The sequence below is a fragment of the Bos indicus genome, chromosome 9, assembly GCF_029378745.1.
Source record: "Bos indicus isolate NIAB-ARS_2022 breed Sahiwal x Tharparkar chromosome 9, NIAB-ARS_B.indTharparkar_mat_pri_1.0, whole genome shotgun sequence".
In the NCBI taxonomy this organism is placed as follows: Eukaryota; Metazoa; Chordata; class Mammalia; order Artiodactyla; family Bovidae; genus Bos; species Bos indicus.
In genome coordinates, this window is record NC_091768.1 from 40806350 (window position 1) to 40830943 (window position 24594).

General features: G+C 41.4%; 2 protein-coding genes across 8 annotated transcripts in view; one reads left to right on the forward strand and one right to left on the reverse strand.

The window, feature by feature from the left end:
• Positions 1-17323, reverse strand: part of FIG4 (FIG4 phosphoinositide 5-phosphatase) — a 172215-nt gene extending 154892 nt beyond the window's left edge. The window contains exon 1 of the mRNA XM_019967222.2: positions 17046-17323. Within this exon, the coding sequence (XP_019822781.2) occupies positions 17046-17111 (66 nt within the window). The 5' untranslated portion in view covers positions 17112-17323. The remainder of the gene's footprint in view (positions 1-17045) is intronic.
• Positions 17324-17409: 86 nt separating this feature from the next.
• The window catches only part of AK9 (adenylate kinase 9), a 116920-nt gene continuing 109735 nt past the window's right edge, over positions 17410-24594 (forward strand). For 3 of the 7 annotated variants that reach the window (XM_070795982.1, XM_019967226.2, XM_019967225.2), the window contains exon 1: positions 17777-18219. The gene's annotated coding sequence lies outside the window, so the exon portion shown is untranslated. The other 4 variants (XR_002181411.2, XM_019967228.2, XM_070795983.1 and 1 more) reach the window with 3 other exon arrangements.

Genomic DNA, 24594 nt, shown 5'->3' on the forward strand with positions numbered 1-24594 from the left:
AGAAAATAGGTAGTCAGTGAGGACCTGCAGCTGAGCGAGGGAGGTCTACACAACATTCCGTAGGAATCTACACGAAAAAAGAACCCGAACATTTTTTTATATATATATATATATATAAAACAGAAAAACATTATCTACACACAACCAACTCAACATTTCAAAACAAATTTATCCACATTGGAACATGTATAATATCACGTATGAAACGAGTCGCCAGTCCAGGTTCGATGCACGATACTGGATGCTTGGGGCTGGTGCACTGGGACGACCCAGAGGGAGGGTATGGGGAGGGAGGAGGGAGGAGGGTTCAGGATGGGGAACACAGGTATACCTGTGGCAGATTCATTTCGATATTTGGCAAAACTAATACAATATTGAAAAGTTTAAAAATAAAATTAAAAAAAAAAAGAAATGAGATGATGCAAAGCACGTAACAGAGAGCTTAATGCAGAAATGGTCTGATTAAATTGTTTTAGGCAATATACCTTTGGTTTAAATGAAAATTATGTTCATATGTACACTTATATGTTCATTTATATATTGCAGTTAATTTTCACAAAATCTTTTTACAAAAGGGCTCTTTTTTTAATGATAATATGTGCTGTTTGGCTCTATTTTCAAAATACGATGCATAATATAGTTTAATAGAGCCAGTGAAGTTTTTACTACTATAATGAGTTGGCTAGCTTCTGGGAATAAGAATAGAGTTTTTTTTTTAATGACATGTGGTAAAAACATGGTGAATATCTTTGCCTACCAATTAAAGTGTGTACGAAAAACAGAATAAATAAAATCTCTTTAATTAAAAAAAAAACTAAACTAATAAAAAAACAGTAATTAAACGAGACATGAGCTTAGGGGTGTTTGTGCTGGCACCTTCCACTCTAATGTACACCCCAGGAACACCACTACCACTAAAGCTCTGCTTTCTGTAGTAACTAGAGTTGGCCAAAGAACTGATGCTTTCAAACTGTGGTGTTGGAAAAGACTCTTGAGAGTCCCTTGGACAGCAAGGAGATCAAACAGTCAATTCTAAATGAAATCAGTCCTGAATATTCATTGAAGAACTGATGCTGTAGCTCCAATACTTTGGCCACCTGATGCAAAGAACTGACTCTTTGGAAAAGACTCTGATTCTGGGAAAGATTGAAGGCAGGAAAAGAAGGCGATGACAAAGGATGAGATAGTTGGATGGCATCATCAACTCGATGGACATGAATTTGAGCAAGCTCTGGGAGTTGGCGATGGACAGGGAAGCCTGGTGTGCTGCAGTCCATGGGGGTCTCAAAGAGTCCAACACGACTCAGTAAATGAACTGAACTGAACTGAACTGAAGAGTTGGGCATGAAGAAATCCTGCCTCCTTGTAGCCGTTTTCCAAAACAACAACTTCAAAATCAATAACCTATGGGCATGCAATATTCACAAGGACTACAGGGCTGTAAATGATACCTTCTATCACTAAATGTCCTGAAGTGGGTAATCAAAAAAAAATATATTTAAGTCCTGGTCGACTGTCAAGGAATCAACTTCAATAAGTCAATTTATTTCCACTGATAAGAAATAGAAAAGAGCACATGAAATGGTGCACAAATTCACCAGTTCTTAGAGACATGCAAATCAAAACTACAACAAGGGCTCACATCACCAAAGTCTGAATGGCCATCATCAATAAGTCTTCAAAGAATCCGTGGTGGAGAGGACCTGGAAAGAAGGAAAACTTCCTAAGATGCAGGTGGGATGACATGGGTGCACTCTCTTTAGAGAACAGTATGCAGGTGCCTTTCAAGGAAAACTGGAGCTACCTATGATCTACAGTCCCATGCCTATGAGAATATCCAGGGAAAACCAGAATTCAAAGAGAAACATGCCTCCAAAGCTGCACTTTATCACCAGTTACAAGAGCAAAGACCTGGAAGCCAATAAAGTTTCCATCAAGAGATGAATGCATTAAAGAGGAAGCAGTACACGTCCACCATGGAATGAGACTCAGCCGTGAAATAGAATGAGATAATACCGAAGAAGCAACCCACATGGACCTAGTTCTAAGCATACAGAGATGCATTACTCAGAAAAAATGGATGGATATCATATGATATCACTTATAGGTGAAATCTAAAAATTAATACCAAGAAACCAACTGACCAAAGACACAGAGACTCACAACAGTCAAAAATAAAATCATCATTAACCAAGGGGAAAGATGTGGGTAGGAATAAATGAGGAAATTGGGATTAACAACGGAAACCATTACATACAAAATACATAATCAACAAGGACTTCAGTATACCAAGAGAAGTCTAATAAACATTCTGTAATAATCTCTATGAGATAAGAATTTGAAGATCAATAGGGCTTCCCTGGTGGCTCAGCTGGTAAAGAATCCGCCTGCAGTTCAAGAGACCTGGGTTCGATCCCTGGGTTGGGAAGATCCCCTGGAGAAGTGGAAGGCTGCCCACTCCAGTACTCTGGTCTGGAGAATTCCATGGACTGTAGAGTCCATGGGGTCACAAAGAGTTGGACACAACTGAGTGACTTTCACCTTCAGACATATGTATATGTGCAAATGTAAAAGATTCTGTACACATACAACACACAGAACACTGTAAATCACTGTTTGTTAATGCAGAATTACACAGTAAACTAAAAAAAAATGGAGTGACAGCACTCAAGCTCTGGGGTGTTGCTTCTGGCACAACCCAGTCCGATGTGCAACCCCAAAACACAGCTTTTACTGAACCTTTGTGTGCAAGAGTAGGCAGGGTTGGCTTTAAAGACATGCTGCTTTCCTGTGCTGTTTCCACAAAAACAACTTGAAAACTGTTGCTTAGGGGACTTAATATTCAAAAGGGCAGCTGGGCTACAAGATACCTGTGCTCAAAAGTTTTCAGTAAGTATTCTAAAAGAAATCTTTACAAAGGGCAGAGTGTCATCAAGACAATATGAAAAGGCAGAGACTACTGACACTATTTTGTAAAAAAAAAAAAAAAAAAAGCACATGAAATGATGCACAAAATCACCAATTATTGGAGACATGCAAATTAAGATCATAACGAGGGATCACCTCCAGGCGGTGAGAATGACCACCATCAAAATGTCTGCAAACAATACATGCTAAACTGGGGATGGAGAAAAGGGACCTTCTTATGTTTCTAGTGGTATGTAAATGGTAACCGCCACGATACACAACGATGAAACTGTAAAAGCAGAGCTACCATATATTCCAGCAGTCCCAATGCTAACAGGATAGTCAAAGACAACCAGAATTCTTACAAGAATCTTGCACCCACAATTGAACTACAGCATCATGGCAAACGGCCAAGACCTGGAAGCAACTAAAACGCCCAAAGACAGATGAATGCGTAAAGAAGTGGCACCTCTCCACAATGGTGTATTATGCTGTCCAGAAGAAAATGAGACAGAGCCAGCTACAGCAAAATTCATGGAGCTCATTGTAATTATACTGAGTGACACTGGTCAGAAAAAGAGAGACAAATATCATTTCGCAGTAGAGTCTAAAATTCATGCCCATAAACTAACGGAAAAAAGAGAACAGATTCACAAAATTAGAAAACAATGAACTTTGGGGTACATGTGTCTCTTTCAATTCTGGTTTCCTCGGTGTGTATGCCCAGCAGTGGGATTGCTGGGTCATATGGCAGTTCTATTTCCAGTTTTTTAAAGAATCTCCACACTGTTCTCCATAGTGGCTGTACTAGTTTGCATTCCCACCAACAGTGTAAGAGGGTTCCCTTTTCTCCAAACCCTCTCCAGCATTTATTGCTTGTAAACTTTTGAATAGCAGCCATTCTGACTGGCGTGAAATGGTACCTCATTGTGGGTTTGATTTGCATTTCTCTGATAATGAGTGATGTTGAGCATCTTTTCATGTGTTTGTTAGCCATCTGTATGTCTTCTCTGGAGAAATGTCTGTTTAATTCTTTGGCCCATTTTTTGATTGGGTCATTTATTTTTCTGGAATTGAGCCGCAGGAGTTGCTTGTATATTTTTGAGATTAATTGTCAGTTGCTTCATTTGCTATTAATTTCTCCCATTCTGAAGGCTGTCTTTTCACCTTGCTTATAGTTTCCTTTGTTGCACAGAAGCTTTTAATTTTAATTAGGTCCCATTTGTTTATTTTTGCTTTTATTTCCAGTATTCTGGGAGGTGGGTGATAGAGGATCCTGCTGTGATGTATGCCGGAGAGTGTTTTGCCTATGTTCTCCTCTAGGAGTTTTATAGTTTCTGGTCTTATGTTTAGATCTTTAATCCATTTTGAGTTTATTTTTGTGTATGATGTTAGAAAGTGTTCTAATTTCATTCTTTTACAAGTGGTTGACCAGTTTTCCCAGCACCACTTTTTAAAGAGATTGTCTTTTCTCCATTTTCTCCTTTGTCAAAGATAAGGTGTGTACCCCAATGTTCATCGCAGCACTGTTTATAACAGCCAGGACATAGAAGCAACCTAGATGTCCATCAGCAGATGAATGGATAAGAAAGCTGTGGTACATATACACAATGGAGTATTACTCAGCCATTAAAAAGAATACATTTGAATCAGTTCTAATGAGGTGGATGAAACTGGAGCCTATTATACAGAGTGAAGTAAGCCAGAAAGAAAAACACCAATACAGTATACTAACACATACATATGGAATTTAGAAAGATGGTAATGATAACCCTGTATGAGAGACAGCAAAAGAGAGACACAGATGTAGAGAACAGTCTTTTGGACTCTGTGGGGCGGGGGGGATGATTTGGGAGAATGGCATTGAAACATGTATAATATCATATGTGAAACAAATCGCCAGTCCAGGTTCCATGCAGGATACAGGATGCTCGGGGCTGGTGCACTGGGATGACCCAGAGGGATGGTATGGGGAGGGAGATGGGAGGGGGTTCAGGATGGAGAACATGTGTACACCCGTGGCGGATTCATGTTGATGTATAGCAAAACCAATACAATATTGTAAAGTGAAAAAAAAAAAAGATATTAAATATTGTTTTCTGGGCTAAAAAAAAAAAAATTAGAAAACAAAATTAGAGTTACCAGAGGGAATGGTGGGTGTGAAGGTATCAATTAGGAGGTTGGGGTTAACAAATCCACAATAATATATATAAAATATGTAATCAACAAGGACCTGCTGTTGAGCGAGGGAGGTCAATACAACACTCTGTAATAACCTATAGAAGAAAAGAACTCAAAGATGAGTAGACACATACAGAACTGAAAAGAATTCTCTACACCTACCAAAAAACACTTTACAAAACAACCTACTAAATTACAAACTAAAAATTAAATATATTTAAAAAAAAACAAGCATTGAGACACAAGCTTATGGTTGTTTCTGCTGGCACATTCCCTACAAATTAACACCCAGGAACATCACTTCCTCTAGGTTCTGCTTTCTCTAGCTACTAGAGTTGGGCACGAAGAAATCCTGCTTCCTTGAGGCCATTTTCCCAAACAGCAAATTTAAATCAATGCTCTGGGCACACCAGTCACAAGGACTGCACAGCTGTAATGACACATGCTGTCACTAGACGTCCTAAAGAAGGTAATCCAAAAAAATACCCAATACACGGCCCACCTTCAAGGAGCCAATTTTACAAGACAATTTCATTACCAATGTTAAAAAAAAAAAAAAAGAGCATATGAAATGATGCACAAAATGACCAGTTCTTAGAGCTATGCAAATCTGATCTACAACAAGGGCTGATCTCACCAAGTCTAAATGGCCATCATCAATAAATATTTGAAGAATGCTGGTGGAAAGGGCCTGGAGAAAAGCACAGCGTCCTAAGGTAATGGTGAGATCAAACTGGTAAGAACAGTTATGCAGGAAATAAGAAAGAAAATGAGAGCAACCTGTAATCCAGCAGTTGCACGCCTAAGGGAATATCCGAAGAAAACCAGAATTTGAAAAAGGAACATCCATCGAAGCTACTCTGCGTCACCAGTTACAGCAGCAAAGACCTGGAGGCAAAGTGTCCATCGAGAATGAACGACCAGGAGACAGCTGTCCAGGTCTACAACGTACATGGCTCACCCACTAAATAGGATAAAAAACAAACCGGGTGCAGCATCCTACACGGGCACAGCTAACTAAAAAAAAAAAAAAATACATATCACATGGTATCTCTTACACATGGAACCTAAAATACAACCAAGAAAACAACCGACCGAGAGAAACAGTTACCAAGTAGAAAATAGAATGATCACTAAGAAAGGAGAACAATGTGGGGAAGGAGTAAATTAGAGAAACACATAGAAATCATTATATACAAAATGAGGAAGGAAATTATATATACATGAGGGAGTTTGTATTAACATAGAAACTATTACATTTAAAATGTGGAATCAACCTGGTATACGAAGGGAGGTCAACTCAACATTCTGTAAGAACCTCTGTGGAAAATAACTTGAAGATCAATAGTTATATATATGTAAATATAAAAGTTTCTGTAGACATCTGACATTATACAACATTGTCACGCCCCAAAACACTAAACACTGAATTGTTTTAAAAAGATGCGACAAGACACGAGTTTTGGGGTGTTGCTTTTGGTATGCTGCTGCTGCTGCTGCTAAGTCGCTTCAGTCGTGTCCGACTCTGTGCGACCCCATAGACGGCAGCCCACCAGGCTCCCCCGTCCCTGGGATTCTCCAGGCAAGAACACTGGAGTGGGTTGCCATTTCCTTCTCCAATGCATTGGAGAAGGAAATGGCTTTTGGTATATATCAGTCTAATTTCCAACCCCAAACCAAGATGTCTACTGAGGCTCTGGTTGCCAGAGTAGAGTTGGGCTTGGGGAAATGCTGCCACCTTGTGGACGTTGCCCACAACACCAAGCACAACCAGTTAAGGAGAAGGGAATGGCTGGCTACCCACTCCAGTATTCTTGCCTGGGGAATTTCATGCACAGGGGAGCTGGAGAAATCCAGTCCATGGGTTGCAAAGAGTCGGACTCATCTGAGCAACTAACACACACCACAGGAAACTGGGTGTCCCTGGTGACTGGGACAATAAAGAATCTGCCGGAAATGCAGGAGGCCTGGGTTCCACACCCAGGTCAAGGTAGATCCCCCGGAGAAGGAAATGGCTACGCACTCCAATATTCCTGCCTGGAGAATTCCATGGACAGAGGATACTTGTGGGCCACATTCCACAGGGTGACCAAGAGTCAGACACAACTGAGCGACGAACACTTTCACTTTAAGGGACTAACAGTCCCAGTGATGGCTGGGCTGTAAGGTATCAGTCCTCAAAAACCCTCCTAGGTAAGTATTCTAAAAAATTTTCCTTACAAAGGGCTGAATTTCATCAAGGCAATATCAAGAGGTAGAAACTACTTACACTATTTTTTTTAAAAAAGCACATGAAATGATGCACAAAAATCACATTTATTAGAGACATGGAAATAAAAATTACAATAAGGGATCACATTGCAGTGTCAAAATGGCCATCAACAAAATGTCCACAAACAATAAATGCAAGAGAGGGGGTGAAGAAAAGGGCCTGTGGTAGATAAACTTAACAGGCACCAGAGATAACAACAGGGAACTGTCTTTAAAAAGTAAAAACAGAGCTACCATTGATGTCACAGCCGCATCCTAACAGCACATTTGGAAACAACCAGATTTCTATAAGAAGCATGCACCAAACGTGCACCACAGCAGCGCCTGCAACCGCTGCTGGCTGGAAGCGACCAAAACGTCCAAGGACAGAGGAAGGCTAAAGAAGAAGGGGTGTGTGTCCGTGGCGGCGTAATATTCAGTCATGAAAAATAATACGCATGGCTGAGTTCCTTCACTGTACACCTGAAACTGTCACAAAGTGTTCATCAGCCACATCCCAATACAAAATGCTTTGGGGGTTAAAAAACTAAATAAAGAAATTTTATTTAAATAAAGAAAATAAAAATAAAATTAGATGTTCTGTTCGAATGCTTAAAAAAAAAGAATGAGAATGAGACAATGTCTACTGCAGCAACAGATGTGAACCCAGGTCTAATGTGCTGAGTGATATCAGTGGTGTCATCGAAAAGGACCTCCTGGAGAGCAAGGGAGGTCTACACCACATTCTGTAATAACCCTGAAAAAAAGCCAAAGAGGAAGAGATACCCATAGAGCTGGAAAAGATTCTCTGCTGCTGCTGCCACTAAGTCGCTTCAGTCGAGTCCGACTCTGTGTGACCCATAGACGGCAGCCCACCAGGCTCCCCCGTCCCTGGGATTCTCCAGGCAAGAACACTGGAGTGGGTTGCCATTTCCTTCTCCAATGCAAGAAAGTGAAAGGTGAAAGTGAAGTCGTTCTGTCGTACCCGACTCTTAGCCACTCCATGGACTGCAGCCTACCAGGCTCCTCCGTCCATGGGAATTCCCAGGCAAGAGTACTGGAGTGGGGTGCCATTGCCCTCTCCAAGATTCTCTACACAAGTAAAAACATTAGTAAAAATAATAAATTTTAAAAATTAAATTAATAAAAAATCAAATATTGAGACACAGCTTATGAGTGTTTGTGCTAGTACATTCCACACGAACTCACACTCAAGAACACCACTCCCACTCGTCTCTGCTTTCTGTAGTAATTAGTTGGGCATAAAGGAATCCTGCCTCCTTGTGGGCTTTTTCCCAAACAGCAACTTTAAAATCAACGCTCATGGGCACACAACGTTCACAGACAACATGTGCAAATGACACCCACTGTCACTAAATGTCCTGAAGAAGGTAATCCAAAAAATTCAACACATGGCCCACTTTCAAGGAGCCAATTTCAACCATCAATTTTATTAACACTTTGTTTAAAAAAAAAAATTTAATTTGCCAGTTTTTAGGGCCATGCAAATCCATACTATGATAAGGGCTCAGCTCATTCCAATCTGAATGAGCATCATCAAGTCTTTGAAGAATACTGGTGGAGAGGGCCTGGACAAAAGCAGAGCCTGTAAGGCGATGGTGAGATGACACTGGTAAAATCCTGACACAAGAACAGTATGCAGGTGCCTTTAAAGGAAAACAAGAGCAACCTGTGATCCAGCAGCCCGCACCAAGGGAATATCTGGAAAAAAATAGAATTCAAAAAGGAACATATATCGAAAGCTGCACTGCATCACCAGTTACAGCAGCAAAGACCTGCAGGCAAAGTGTCCATCGAGAATGAACGCACAGACAGACAGCGGTGTAGGTCCACAATGGCACATGACTCACCCATTAAACAGAACGAAAAAATACAACTACAGCAACCTACAGGTTGAAACTCCAATAATCTGGCCACCTGACATGAAGAACTGACTCAATGGAAAAGACCCTGATGCTGGGCAAGATTGAGGGCAGGAGGAGAAGGGGATGACAGAGGATGAGATGGTTGGATGGCATCACCGACTCAATGGACATGGGTTTGAGCAAGCTCCGGGAGTTGGTGATGGACAGGGAAGCCTGGCGTGCTGCAGTCCATGGGGTCACAAAGAGTCAGACACGACTGAGTGACTGAACTGAACACAGAAGTAGTTCTAATACTCAGAGAGCTAACTCAAAAAAAAGACATATCACGTGATATCACTCAAAGGTGGATTCTGAAAATTAACCAAGAAAAACAACTGACCAAAGAGAAAATAAAATCATCATTAAAAAAGTGGAAACATATGGGGAAGGGGTAAACTGGGAAGTTGGTTTAACAAATAAAAACCATAACATGTAAAATACATAAGGATGTTTAGATTAACAAATAAAAATTATTACATATAAAATATATAGTCAACAAGGACCTAGGTATACCAAGGGAGATCAACCCAGCATTCTGTGATAACCTCTATGGAAAATAATTTGAAGATCAACAGATACATGTGTATGTGTAAATATAACAGTTTTGTACACATCCAGCTTTGCACATCACTGTTACACCCAATAAAACCTAAACATTGAATTAGAAAAGAAAGAAGTGACAAGACACAAATTTTGGGGTGTTGCTTCTGGCACATTTCGGTCTAATTGCCAACCCCAAATCATGATGTCTGCTCAGGCTGTTTGCCAGAGGACCGAGTTGTGGTTTGGAAAATGCTGCTGCCTTGTGGCCATATTTCGCAACAGCAACTTGAAAATTGTTACGGAAAAGGGAATGCTACACAATCCAGTGTTGTTACCTGGAGAATTCCATGGACAGTGAAGCCTGATGGGTTTGAGTCAAAGGGTCACAAAGAGTCGGACACAAATGAGCAACTAACACACCCACACAGGAAAATGGGTTTCCTTGGTGTCTCAAACTGTAAAGGAATGGGCCTTCGAGGCGGGAGAGCCGGTTTCCATACCTGGGTCAGGAAGATCCCATGGAGAAGGGGAAGTGCTACACACTCCAATATTCTAGCCTGGAGAATTCCATGGACAGAGGAGCCTGGAGGGCTACGTTACATGGGATTACAAAGAATCGAACACAACTAAGCGACTAACACTTTCACTTTACGAGAACTAACACTCACAAGGATGACTGGACTTAAGGTACGAGTCCTCAAAAACTATCTAGGGTAAGTATTCTAAAAATATATATATATATTTTTAAGAAGGGCTGTATTTCATAAGACAATATCACAAGGTAGATACTACTCACATGATTTTTTTAAAAAGCGCATGAAATGATGCACAAAGTCACAAATTATTAGAGACATGGAAATCAAAACTACGAGGAATCACAGTCAAAACTCCCCTCATCAAAATGTCCACGATGAATGCCAGAGTAGGGGTGGAGAAAATGCCAGCGGCATATAGATGGTAACAGCCACGAGACACAACAATAGGGAACTGTCTTTAAAAGGTTGGTGTATGGCATTGGAAAGTAACTATCCTCCCATTAAAATAAATAATTTTTTTTAAAAAGGTAAACACAGAGCTACCATAGATTTGAGAGTCCGATCCTAACAGGATATTGGAACAGAACCAGATTTCTAAAAGAAACTGGCACCCAAATGTGCACTACAGCCGCACTTACAGTAGCCAAAATAATAGTTATTAATAATAACTAAATTAATTTAAAAACCAGTAAGTAATGAGACACAAGACTAGGGGTGTTTGTGCTGGCAGGTTCCACACTAATTTACACCCAGAAACACCACGCCCACCATGGCTCTGCTTTCTGGTAACCAGTTGGGCGTGAAGAAATCCTGCCGCACTGTGGCTGTTTTCCAAAACAGCAAGTTTAAAATCAATGCTTATTGGGCATGCAATATTCACAAGAATTGCAGGGTTGTAAATGATAGCTTTCTGTCAATAAATGTCCTGAAGTAGGTAATCCGGAAAAATTCAACACCTGGTTGACTTTCAGGGAGCCAACTACAAGTCAATTTTATTATCACCATTTAGTTAAAGAAAAGAACACATGAAATGGTGCACAAATTCCCCTCTTCTTAGAGGCATGCAAATCAGAAGTGCAGTGAGGCCTCACAATGCCATAGCCCGAATGGCCATCATCAGTAAGTCTTCAAGGAATCCACAGTGGAGAGGGCCTGGAGAAAAGGAAAGCCTCCTAAGACGCAAGTGGGATGAAACTGGCTGAACTCCCTTTAGAGAACAGCGTGTGGTGCTTTTAAAGGAAAACCGGAGCTACCTACATGATCCACAGCCCCACGCCTATGAGAAAATCCAGGGAAAACCAGAATTCAAAACGGAACATGCATCCAAATCTGCACTGCACCACCAGTTACAAGGCCAAAGACCTGGGGCCAACAAAGTTCCCACAGAGAGATGAATGAACTCAGAAGAAGTGGCATATGTCCACAATGCAACGAGACTCAGCCACGAAACAGGAGATGATACCAACTGCAGGAACCCACATGGACCTAGTTCTAAGCATACTGAGAGATGTTACTCAGAAAAAACAGATATCATATATCACTTAGAGGGAAAATGTAAAAATTAATACCAAGAAACCAACTGACCAAAGACAGACGGACTCACAACAGTCAAAAATAAAATTATCATTACACAAGAGGAAAGATGTTGGGAAGGAATAAATGAGGAAATTGGGATTAACGAATAAAAACTATTACATACAAAATACATAATCAACAAGGACTTGAGTATACCAAGAAAAGTCTACTCAACATTCTGTAATAATCTCTATGACATAAGAATTTGAAGATCAAGTGATATACGTATATGTGCAAATGTAAAAGATTCTATACACACAGAACACCGTATATCACTGTTACTCAAAGAAAAACTATACATAACACTAGGGAAAAATAGGAAGCAACAAGATCCAAGCTTTAGGGTGTTGCTTCTGGCACAATCCAGTCCAATATACAACCTTAAACCACGACTTCCACTGAGGCTGTTTGCTAAAGGAGGCAGAGTTGGGCTTCGAAGAAATGCTGCCGCCTTGTGGCCGTTTGACGCAAAAACAACTTGAAAACTGTTGCTCAGGGGACAATATTCAAAAGGACCGCTGGGCTGCAAGATACCTGTCCTCAAAATTTTCAGTAAGTATTCTAAAAGAAATCTTTACAAAGGGCAAAGTGTCATCAAGACAATATGAAAAGGCAAGTACTACTGACACTATTTTTTTTTAAATCACATGAAATGATGTACAAAGTCACAAATTATTAGAGACATGCAAATCAGAAGGGATCACCTTCTGGTGTTCAGAATGGCCATCATCAAAATGTCTACAAACAATAAACGCTAGAGTAGGGGTGGAGAAAAGAGGATCCTCTTACATTGCTAAGTAAGTGTTAGTCACTCAGTTGTACCTGACTCTTTGTGACCCTATGGACTGCAGCCCGCCAGGCTCCTCTGTCCATGGGATTCTCCAGGAGTGTATGAATGATAACGGTACAATACAGAACTATGAAACTGTAAAAACAGAGATACCATATATATTTCATCAGTCCCACTCCTAACAGGATATTCATAGACAACCAGAATTCTTAAAACAAACAAACAAAAAACTTGCACCCAAATGTACCCTACAGTACTACTTCCAATAGCCAAGACCTTGAAGCAAGAGACATGTCCAAGGACAGAAGAATGCATTAAGAAAGAGTGGTACATGTCCACAATGGCGTATTACTCAGTCATGAAAAAGAAAGAATGAGCCAATTCCTATTGCAGCAACATGCATGAAAGTAGTTGTCACCATACTGAGTGATGTAAGTCAGAAAAAAAAAAAGACAAATATCACATATTGGTGGGATCTGAACATTGACGCCCAAGAACCAACAGACAAAAGAGAAACAGAGTCTCCAAATTAGAATACAAAATTATGGTTACCAGAAGGGAAAGGTGAGGGAAGGTATCAATTGGGAGGTTGGGATTAACAAATCCACAATAATACATATAAAACAGGTAATCAACAAGGACCCACTGTATAGCAAGGGAGTTCTACTCAACACCCTGTTGCTACCTATTTGAGTAAAGAATCTGTATGTTGAACTAAAAAAGATTCTGTAGACCTATAATAAACACAACATATTAAATCAACTTTACTGCAGTAAAACATAACAATTAAAGTGAATTTCAAAAAAGAAGTAGTGAGATCCACTGTACCTGAGTGTGATGAGAAAAACACTATTTTGAGTTGTTTCTAGGCATTTTTCAGTATTCTTCCCTGCTCATACCAACAGTGTGGACATTTAGATAAACCAGTGAGCTGAGGAGTCCTACCATAAATTCCTGGTTTGCTTTTCCCAGAGCACCTTTTAAAATAGCCCCCCAATAAGTTAGTGACCTCCACTCCAACCACCTTAAATGTACTAATGCGTCTGCTACCCTGCTTTCTATCTCCTGTCTGCATGTGACCTGAGACGGAGGACAGCCCTTCCCCTGGTTCATACTGCTTCCCTGGCCTACACTTCTGAGACACGTAAGTAAGAGACAACAGTCTAAACGTGGTAACATTCTAAGCCAATATTGTTAAGGGATAAACAAAGCTGTGGAATACGTATCCAGTGGATGAGTACTCCATAAGGAGAAGCTACTGTTACACACAGCAAGGATGAACATCAAAGACATGACGCCAAGCAAAAGACAAGAGACTCAAGACAGTGTGCACAATTCTATTCACACAGAATTCTTTAACGGGTGTATCTAATCTAACATTTAAAAAACAGAATATTAATTGCCAGGAAGGAAGGGACAGGTGACCAGATATGGACACAAGGGAATTTTCTGTGACAACACAGGGGTGTGGTTACACATGTATGCTTCTGTCCAAATTCTGTAGCTTAGATTTGCACGTTCAATTTATGTACATTTTAAAGAAAAAGAACCATATAAAATAATATGTGGTGGGTGGAAGTAGAACAAGTTATAGGTAATAGAGGATGACAGAATGTTGGTAATTTTGGAGCTGGGTGATGGCTAGATGGGAGTTTATTATTCTCCTTTGTATTTTCTTGAAATTTCCATAATAAAGCTGAAAACAAAAAACCAAAGACATTATCCATAAGCCCTATGTTTGTCTGATTCATCTGAAATACAATTACTCTGTCAAATTGCTGTGAAAATTTCTAGTCATTTACTCTCAATTTATATACGCAATTTGTTGCCATCCAGTTACACACTCTCTGCGCCTGGTGCCAGTTACCAGCCCACACCATTCAACGTCCTAACCTTTCTTTGCCTCATTTTTTCCTTTACCAAATAATAGTAATAGCAACAATATTTGTCTCAGAAGTTTTATGAGGATTAAATAATGAACTATGTAGAGTGTTTTGACCAGTGCCTGGACTATATAACTCTTCCAAGAGTATTAGCTATTATTCTCATTAATACAACCTGCTACCATTACCAGAGATCAAATTGCCAACATCCGCTGGATCATGGAAAAAGCAAGAGAGTTCCAGAAAAACATCTATTTCTGCTTTATTGACTATGCCAAAACCTTTGACTGTGTGGATCACAATAAACTATGGAAAACTCTGAAAGAGATGGGAATACCAGACCACCTGATCTGCCTCTTGAGAAACCTATATGCAGGTCAGGAAGCCACAGTTAGAACTGGACATGGAACAACAGACTGGTTCCAAATAGGAAAAGGAGTTCGTCAAGGCTGTATATTGTCACCCTGCTTATTTAACTTATATGCAGAGTATATCATGAGAAACGCTGGGCTGGAGGAAGCACAAGCTGGAATCAAGATTGCTGGGAGAAATATCAATAACCTCAGATATGCAGATGACACCACCCTTATGGCAGAAAGTGAAGAGGAACTCAAAAGCCTCTTGATGAAAGTGAAAGAGGAGAGTGAAAAAGTTGGCTTAAAGCTCAACATTCAGAAAACGAAGATCATGGCATCTGGTCCCATCACTTCATGGGAAATAGATGGAGAAACAGTGGAAACAGTGTCAGACTTTATTTTTTTGGGCTCCAAAGTCACTACAGATAGTGACTGCAGCCATGAAATTAAAAGACGCTTACTCCTTGGAAAGAAAGTTATGTCCAACCTAGATAGCATATTCAAAAGCAGAGACATTACTTTGCCAACAAAGGTCTGTCTAGTCAAGGCTATGGTTCTTCCAGTGGTCATGTATGGATGTGAGAGTTGGACTGTGAAGAAAGCTGAGCGCTGAAGAATTGGTGCTTTTGAACTGTGGTGTTGGAGAAGACTCTTGAGACTCCCTTGGACTGCAAGGAGATCCAACCAGTCCATTCTGAAAGAGATCAGCTCTGGGATTTATTTGGAAGGAATGATGCTAAAGCTGAAACTCCAGTACTTTGGCCATCTCATGCGAAGAGTTGACTCATTGGAAAAGATTCTGATGCTGGGAGGGATTGGGGGCAGGAGGAGAAGGGGATGACAGAGGATGAGATGGCTGAATGGCATTACCGACTCGACCTGAGTTTGAGTGAACTCAGGGAGTTGGTGATGGACAGGGAGGCCTGGCATGCTGCGATTCATGGGGTCGCACAGAGTTGGACACGACTGAGCAACTGAACTGACTGACCATTTTTTAAAATTCCTTGGATCTACTTAGTTGCCAGTAACTAAATGGCAACTTAAGGGATGCAGAGTTTCCTCTCCTCAGAATGGGAGCCACTGAAGTTTCTGAGCAGAAAAGCCCTATAATATGAATTTTGCTTTAGAAAGAACATTCACATATCAGCCAGTCCTCAGACATGCTCGGCTTAATGGGCTGAAATTGATGTATTTTAAACATAGTATGTGGGAGAAGGCAATGGCAACCCACTCCAGTACTCTTGCCTGGAAAACCCCATGGACGGAGGGACCTGGTGGGCTGCAGTCCATGGGGTCGCTAGGAGTCGGACACGACTGAGGGACTTCACTTTCACTTTTCACTTTCATGCATTGGAGAAGGAAATGGCAACCCACTCCAGTGTTCTTGCCTGGAGAATCCAGGGACGGGGGAGCCTAGTGGGCTGCCGTCTATGGGGTCGCACAGAGTCGGACACGACTGAAGCGACTTAGCAGCAGCAGCAGTAACCTAAAAACGAGTCTGCTTATTCTACGAATAACTATTTTCATGGCGATTTGACGAAATAAAATAAAATGCGCTGGAAAAGTCAAGTGAAAAGCAAAACAATGTTATACAAACAAATCGACTGTCTTTAAAGAAAATACGTTTTTCCTTCCTTTCAAATCAAGAGAAATACGTCAGCAAGTACAGCGCACGTAATTAACATCAATCTCAGCAATGCTGTGCCATGATCAAAAATACTCTCCATACCCCTGCCTGTACTGCAACCAGTGAACTGCAGAACTCTTAAGCCTTTCTGAAAGTTGAAAAGAATTCAGTTAACTCGTATAAAGCCCCATTAACAGTTTCTGAGATACCACAAACACCTGTTGCCCGTGTGCTCCGACCGTGGCTCTTTAAGTGGGAATGTTTGCATGCAAAAGCAGCAGTGCCCTGGGTGCGATGACAAGGCGAAGACCGCTCCCACTCCCAACCCCACCCCCAGCCCCGGACACATTCCCCTCTGCGGGGATAAGGGAACTGAGAAAATGGGGGGAGCAAAGGGGGAGAATGCTGTCTCTGTCCCACACCTACTCGGCCACCATCCTCCCGCCGGCGCCCCACGGCGCGGTGTACTCACAGCTCTAGTCTCGTACAGGACCAGCTTCTGAACCGAGCTGATGATGGGGGCAGCAGCCGCGGGCATGGCTCGAGCTAATATGGGGGCCCCCACGGCAGGGCACCAGGCCGCGGCCCAAACTGCCGCAGCCTCTGGGCTGCCCCCAAAAGATTCGAAGAGGAGACGCCTTAGCAGTTGGACGCCAAGTTCAGCCGGGAAAAACACTGCCTGCACGCTAAATTTATAAGGGAATAGCTAATACGGTTCAGGTGTTTCCGGATCCCTACGCCCCACCTCCAGGCAAGCCCCGCCCCAGACGCGCGGGGGCGGGGCTGGAGGATTTACCAAAGAGAGGTGGTGTAGCTTTCCAGAACCTGCGTGCTGCCGGGGGAGGAAGCAAAGAGCGCCATATTTGATGCTGGCAGGAGGAAAAGTGGGAGGGGAAGAGCGTTGCCGGTTTAGTTGAATTTCTCCCTTCTGTGGTCCTTCTCTCTGGAAAAGTGGATAATTTGGGACTGGACTGCTTCTTTTGAAGCGGTTCTCCGAGTTGCGGACAGATTCATTCCCAAGTTGGTCTATTTTCCCTGCCTCCTTCCACTTCTGCCCTTATATTCCTGAAAAGCTGTGTTCTTTCTCTGAGTGTCTGTTTTTCCCTCCCATCTCTTTGTCTATTTTTACCCTTAGGAGAATCAACAGAATTCATATTATCCAGAGGGTGTGTGGTTCAGGTAATTTCTTTTAATCACCTAAAGTTGGAAATTTCCAACTTTGTCACATATTTGTTTGTGCATAAGTTTAACCATTTCTAAATTCTAAAAGTGAATTGCGGAGTGTAACGGTGTAGCAATGGCTTTGGAGTTCTGCGTTAAAAGATTTCTTTCTTTTGATGTACGTGAACATATACAATGCATGTACCCTCCTTGATCATCACTGTCCATATTTGTGAAAAGGAGTGTATTATAATTATGAATACAAAATTTGGTACAAAAGTGGACATTTAATAAAAAGAGAAAATAAGTCAGTAAATCATAGACCCCCCATCCGTAGGTCCCGCCCCCCAAGAGGCCTTGCGCTCTTCTCGGCCTTGGGTTCCCTCGGCAACCGCTCAACAGATCCCTTGGCAACCGCTCAACAGACCGTCCCGGGAGCCGGCTGCGGCCAACCGGTGGGGTCTGCCGGGGTCTGCTGAGGCCAGGTAAGTAGGGGTCGGAATTCACCGCTCAGATTCACGTTGGTGTCGCATGAATGGAATCCCACCTCCTGCGGGGACGCCAAACCAGTGCCTTTTCTTGCAAAACTAAACTGCTGCTGCTGCTGCTGCTGCTAAGTCGCTTCAGTCATGTCCGACTCTGTGCTACCCCATAGACGGCAGCCCACCAGGCTCCCCCGTCCCTGGGATTCTCCAGGCAAGAACACTGGAGTGGGTTGTCATCTCCTCCAATGCAGGAAAGCGAAAAGTGAAAGTGAAGACGCTCAGTAGTGTCCGACTCCTAGCGACCCTATGGACTGCAGCCCACCAGGCTCCTCCACCCATGGGATTTTCCAGGCAAGGGTACTGGAGTGGGGTGCCATTGCCTTCTCCGAAAACTGAACCGGGATCTCCATAAATCCCGCTTTTTCAACCCACTTCCCTTTTCAGGGGATAATGTCTTCATTCCGCGAATATTTACTGAGCACCTACTGTGAGGTGTTAGATGTACTGGAATGGCAGCTAACCTAGCCTAGGTAGAAGTGCTAGGTTTCCCAGGAGATGGGCCCCCTGTTAATCGCAGAACTCACTGCTAGAGGATTTTCCAACTGGTAAATGTGTTCCCTTCAGTTGCTCAGTTGTGTCTGACTCTTTGCAACCCCATGGATTGCAACACACCAGACTCATGTCCATCGAGTCGGTGATGCCATCCAACCATCTCATCCTCTGTCATCCCCTTCTCCTCCTGCCTTCAATCTTTCCCAGCATCAGGGTCTTTTCCAATAAGTCAGTTCTTTGCATCAGGTAGCCAAAGTACTGGAGCTTCCATTTCAGCATCAGTCCTTCCAATGAATATTCAGGACTGATTTCCTTTAGGATTGACAGGTATGATCTCCTTGCAGTCCAAGGGACTCAAGAGTCTTCTCCAACCACCACAGTTCAAAAGCATCAATTCTTCAGCGCTCAGCTTTCTTTATAGTCCAACTCTCACATCCATACATGACTACTGGAAAAACCCCTGTCTAGCTCTAACTAGACAGACCTTTGTTGGCAAAGTAATGTCTGCTTTTAATATGCTGTCTAGGTTTGTCATAGCTTTTCTTCCAAGGAGCAAGTGTCTTTTAATTTCATGGCTGCAGTCACCACCTGCAGTGATTTTGGAGCCCAAAACAATAAAGTCTGTCACTGTTTTGATTGTTTCCCCATCTATTTGCCATGAAGTTATGGGACTGGATTGGGGAAGGCGATGGCACCCCACTCCAGTACTCTTGCCTGGAAAATCTCATGAATGGAGGAGCCTGGTGGGCTGCAGTCCATGGGGTCACTGAGGGTCAGACACGACTGAGCGACTTCACTTTCACTTTTCACTTTCATGCATTGGAGAAGGAAATGGCAACCCACTCCAGTGTTCTTGCCTGGAGAATCCCAGGGACGGGGGAGCCTGGTGGGCTGCCGTCTATGGGGTCGCACAGAGTCGGACACGACTGAAGTGACTTAGCAGCAGCATGGGACTGGATGCCATGATCTTAATTTTTTGAATGTTGAGTTTTAAGTCAGCTTTTTCACTCTTTTTCACCTTCATCAAGAGGCTCTTTAGTTCCTCTTCATTTCTGCATTAGAGTGGTATCATCTGCATATATGAGGTTGTTGATAATCTTGATTCCAGCTTGTGAGTCATTCAGCCAGGCATTCCCATAGTGTGCTCTGCATATAAGTTAAATAAGCAGGGTAACAATATACAGCCTTGACGTACTCCTTTCCCAATTTTGAACCAGTCCATTGTTCCATGTCCTGTTTTAACTGTTGCTTCTTGACCCACATTTGGGTTTCTCAGGAGTGAGGTAAGATGGTCTGGTATTCCCATCTCTTTAAGAATTTTCAACAATTTGTTGTGATCCGCACAGCCAAAGGCTTTAACATAGTCAATGAAGCAGAAGTAGGTGTTTTTCTGGAATTCCCTTGCTTTCTCTATGATCAAACGAATGTTGGCAATTTGCTGTTGGCCCCACTGAAAACTGATAGCTTTCCAAGGAGGGATTCCGCGCTTCAGTCATGTCCAACTCTTTGCGACCCTGTGGACTGCAGCCCACCAGTCTCCTCTGTCCATGGGATTCTCCAGGTGAGAATATTGTAGTGGGTTGCCATGCCCTCCTCCAGGGGATCTTCCCAACCCAGGGATCAAACCCAAGCCTCTTACATCTCCTGCATTGGCAGGCAGGTTCTTTACCACTAGCAACACCTGGGAAGCCCAAGGTGACAGCTTTCCAAGTCACCCCTTAAATGAATCAGAACAGTATTCCCAAATGTTTTACATGTTGCCTCCAAAAACTAAAGACACTTACAAAATATTGCACTTCCCTTTTAGAAGTAGAAGGTGTAAGGTATAGTAACTTGTACTTTATATTGGAGAGAATGTCTCAGAATGTCCCAGATGACTGGCCACTGGCCTTTGAAAACTTCACCAATATATTATAACAGGTTCTTGAGTCTTTAAAGGTTTATTTCCCACTTTTTGCTGCTCATATATCTTATGAGGGCATCTAGAACACTGGCTATTTCCTGCTTACCAGGCCTGGTATTGTCAATACTGTGGATCAACAAGACCCCCTTGTACTATATTTGTTACAAAGAGCAGGAGAGTCCTGGGGTAAGATTAAATGTTTACTGCTGACTGTTCTATGTAAATACAAACTGCTTCTGACCCTCCTCCTTGGTGTGTATTGAAAAAAATACATTTTCCAGTTGAGTAGCTACATATCAAGTACAAGAAACTGTGTCCCTCTAGAAAAAGGGCTCTGCACAGCAGCTGAAATTAGGGCTGCCCCTTGGTTAAGTTTACAGTGGCCCAATATTATCTGTCATGATCTGTCTGGTTTTTGCAGAAATTCAGACTACAGAATTAAACAGGACTGTGCATCTTTTAAGGGCTTCTCTGGAGGCTCCGTGGTAAAGAATTCACTTGCCAATGCAGGAGACACAACTTCAATCCCTGGGTTGGGAAGATCCCCTGAAGAAGGAAATGGCAACCCACTCCAGTATTCTTGCCTGGGAAATCCCATGAACAGAGGAGCCTGGTGGGCTACAGTCCATGGGGTCACAAAAGAGTCAGACACAACTGAGCAACTATATAACGACATGCTGCTGCTGCTGCTAAGTCACTTCGGTCGTGTCTGACTCTTCACGACCCCATGGACTGCAGCCTACCAGGCTTCTCCATCCATGGGATTTTCCAGGCAGTACTGGAGTAGGTTGCCATTGCCTTCTCCGATACAACAATATGATGCATCTTTTAAACAGTTTAGGGGTAGCACTCTTCCATTTCATTCAGAATGATTTACTATTGTTTATCTTGGCCAGAAGCTAAGGAGTGGGTATGCGGTTTCAGAAGTTTCCACTTGCCCTTTTCTACACAGTGGCCCTTACTCTACAGTTAGGGAACCCCAGTGAAGGTTTTGCCAGCTGCAGTCCCTGTTATGCACTCAAGAACCATGAAAATAACCAGAGTGATCCTGCACACACTTTGGATGCACTATAAGATGGACTTGAGCCAAGGCCCCATTTATCACTGGTTCTCCATTTGCCCTCATTCTAACAGGAGGCTATGATGGCATTTTGGATCTGCTGGTGTTGATATCAGCTCAGACCCTGTGTCCTATAGCTTGTGAAAAAGGAGAATATTCCTATATACAGAGTGTCTGTTTCTCTGGTTAATGGTTGTAGGTTCTCTTGGAGAAGGGCTGGGGAGTATACTCCATGAGTATTTAACACCTTTCTCTATGCCCTCTAAGGCAGTCTGGCATTTTCACCTCATTTACTATAGTCTATTGGTTTTTCCCAAGCATCAAGTAACCTTACCAGCAGTGAAAATTAGGATTTACTTTAGGTGTCCTAGCTAGGATGTTAAACTATGAGTAGTGTGAGAGAGCCCACATATCAACCAACTGGATAGTCTACATTCCCCCCACCTGGCACCCTCAAGATCTTTCCTAGGCATTTTCTCCTGGTTCCTGTTGATACATCACAGTCAGGCCCTGGAGCTCTTTAGTTGCATAACTTTCTTCCTGACCAGTGCCTGCAGTTGGGCTGGGCTGACACTTAACCCCAGTTACTGCTCTAGAAGTTATGAGAGAAAATAAAGGTAGACCTTGTAAAGGTCAAGCTTGTTTTCTGAGGCATCTGCCTCAGGTGAGGCAAGGAGAAGCTGCTCTTTTCCAGATATGAGAAAACTACTTCTGTTAATGCAGAGAATTTGGGGTTCAAGACTCAAGGTACTTAGACATCCACCTACATATCTCCATCCCAGGCTTCAGGGCCCTGATTTTACTGTATATTATGGAGACTCCCTAATAAATGCATGATCTCTTGAAAACGTTTAGATGCATTTTCCCCTTTACAACTACATTTTATACTAATTTCACGGTATTTTTTTTTCTAATCTTGAAATTTCAGGCCTTTAGTTCATGAAGTTTTCATCTCAATTTTTTAGTATATTAGTATTATTTCTTACTACATCTTGTTTCATATTGTCATCTTAAAATAATATTGGTATTTTAAGCCTATTCAAATATTCTTAACTTCCACAGAAAATGTAACCATATCACATTTACCTGGAAGGATATGGTCCCCTCTGGCTTCCCCAGTGGCTCAATGGTAAAGAATCTACCTGCAGTGCAGGAGATACAGGAGATGCGGGTTCAATCCCTGGGTTGGGAAGATCCCCTGGAGAGGGAAATGACAACCCACTCCAGTGTTCTTGCCTGGATAATTCCGTGGACAGAGGAACCTGGCGGGCTACTGTCCATGGGGTCACAGAGTCAAACACAACTGAAGTGAACTGAGCGCACACACATGCATATATTCCCCTCTAATCCATTTTTCATGGTTCCATGAGCAATTTCCCAGACTACTAGGACAAAGTTTTGGTCCATTTTTCATGGAAAGTCTGCTCATTAAAATATTTTCATAAGGTTTTATAACTTTTCCATAAAGGGCTTGTATATCTTTTGTTCTGTTTAATCCTAATTAAATTATTAGTTTATGTTTTTGCTGCTAAGTCATATTTATTTTTGGTTACACTTTCTAGCTATTTTTGATTTATAGAAATACAACTGAATTTTGTATAATGATTTTGAATTCAGCAAACTGGACTATCTTATTAATTCTTAAAATTTATCTGTGGTATATTTAAGTTTTCTATGTAAACAATCATATCATCTGGAAATAATTACAGTTTTGTTTTAAAAAAAAGAATATTTTAAGTATTTAATCATTAGATATAATGGTTATCTTTTTGTCATACACTTTACCAATAAAAGAACTTCTATTCTTAGTAGGTAAGAGGTTTATCTTTTAGTGACCATTAAAGGGTACTGAATTATTTCATACTTCTATTAAGATGATCATATAGTTTTTCTCCTTAAATTTATTTTAATATGAAAATTAATTTTCCCACATTAAACTGTCCTTGAATTCCTGGGGAAACCCAACTTAGTGTAATGATCTTATCTTCTTCATATATTGCTAAATTCAACTTGCTAATACTGTGATTAGGATTTTTAAGAATCTTCTTCATGAATGAAATTGGCATATAATTTTGCTTTTTTGTGCTATTCTCTGGTTTAGGTATGGAGGTTATATGAGACCCATAAACTGGTGTAAGAAGTCTCCACTTTATCATTTTTCTGAAAGACTGTCTATATAATTATAAGACTTGGAGCACTGCAATAAAACCATCTGGTTTCCTTGTGGGAAGACTTATAGTTACTGATTCCATTTCTTTAATGGTTATAGAACCACTCAAGTTTTTCTTTTTCTTAAGAAGCTGATTTTTCTAGTAATTTGTCAGTTTTGCTTAAGTTTTCACATTTATTTGGGATAACTTTATGATAGCATCTTATTATCTCTCTGCAGCATTATTTTCTCTGTTTTGCTTCCTTCTATGTCGAATATTGTTTGATCAAGTAGACAGTAACTCAGTAAGCATTATGGAAGACTTAACCAATGAAATTCACAAACTTGATGTCAACATTTAAAGAATACTACATCAAACAAATATAAATTGTTTCTTCTTCTCAGAGATTTAGGGAATTTTTTTGAAATTTATCATGTGCTAGGCCATAAGATAAGACTTGACAAATTTCAAAGAATTGTTATAACATGGAGAACATTCTCTGACTATAATGAAAGAAATAAAAAACAAAAACATAGGAAAATCTTAGTTTTGAGATGTGAGAAAACACACCTCTAAAAAACTAATGTCTAATATTGTCTGTGCTTTCTATCTTCTGTTCTTAATAAATCTTGATAGAGTTTTCTATTTGTAAGTCTTTTCAAAATACCACTATTTAGCTTTCTTGACCTTCTTTGTGTAATGTTTATTTC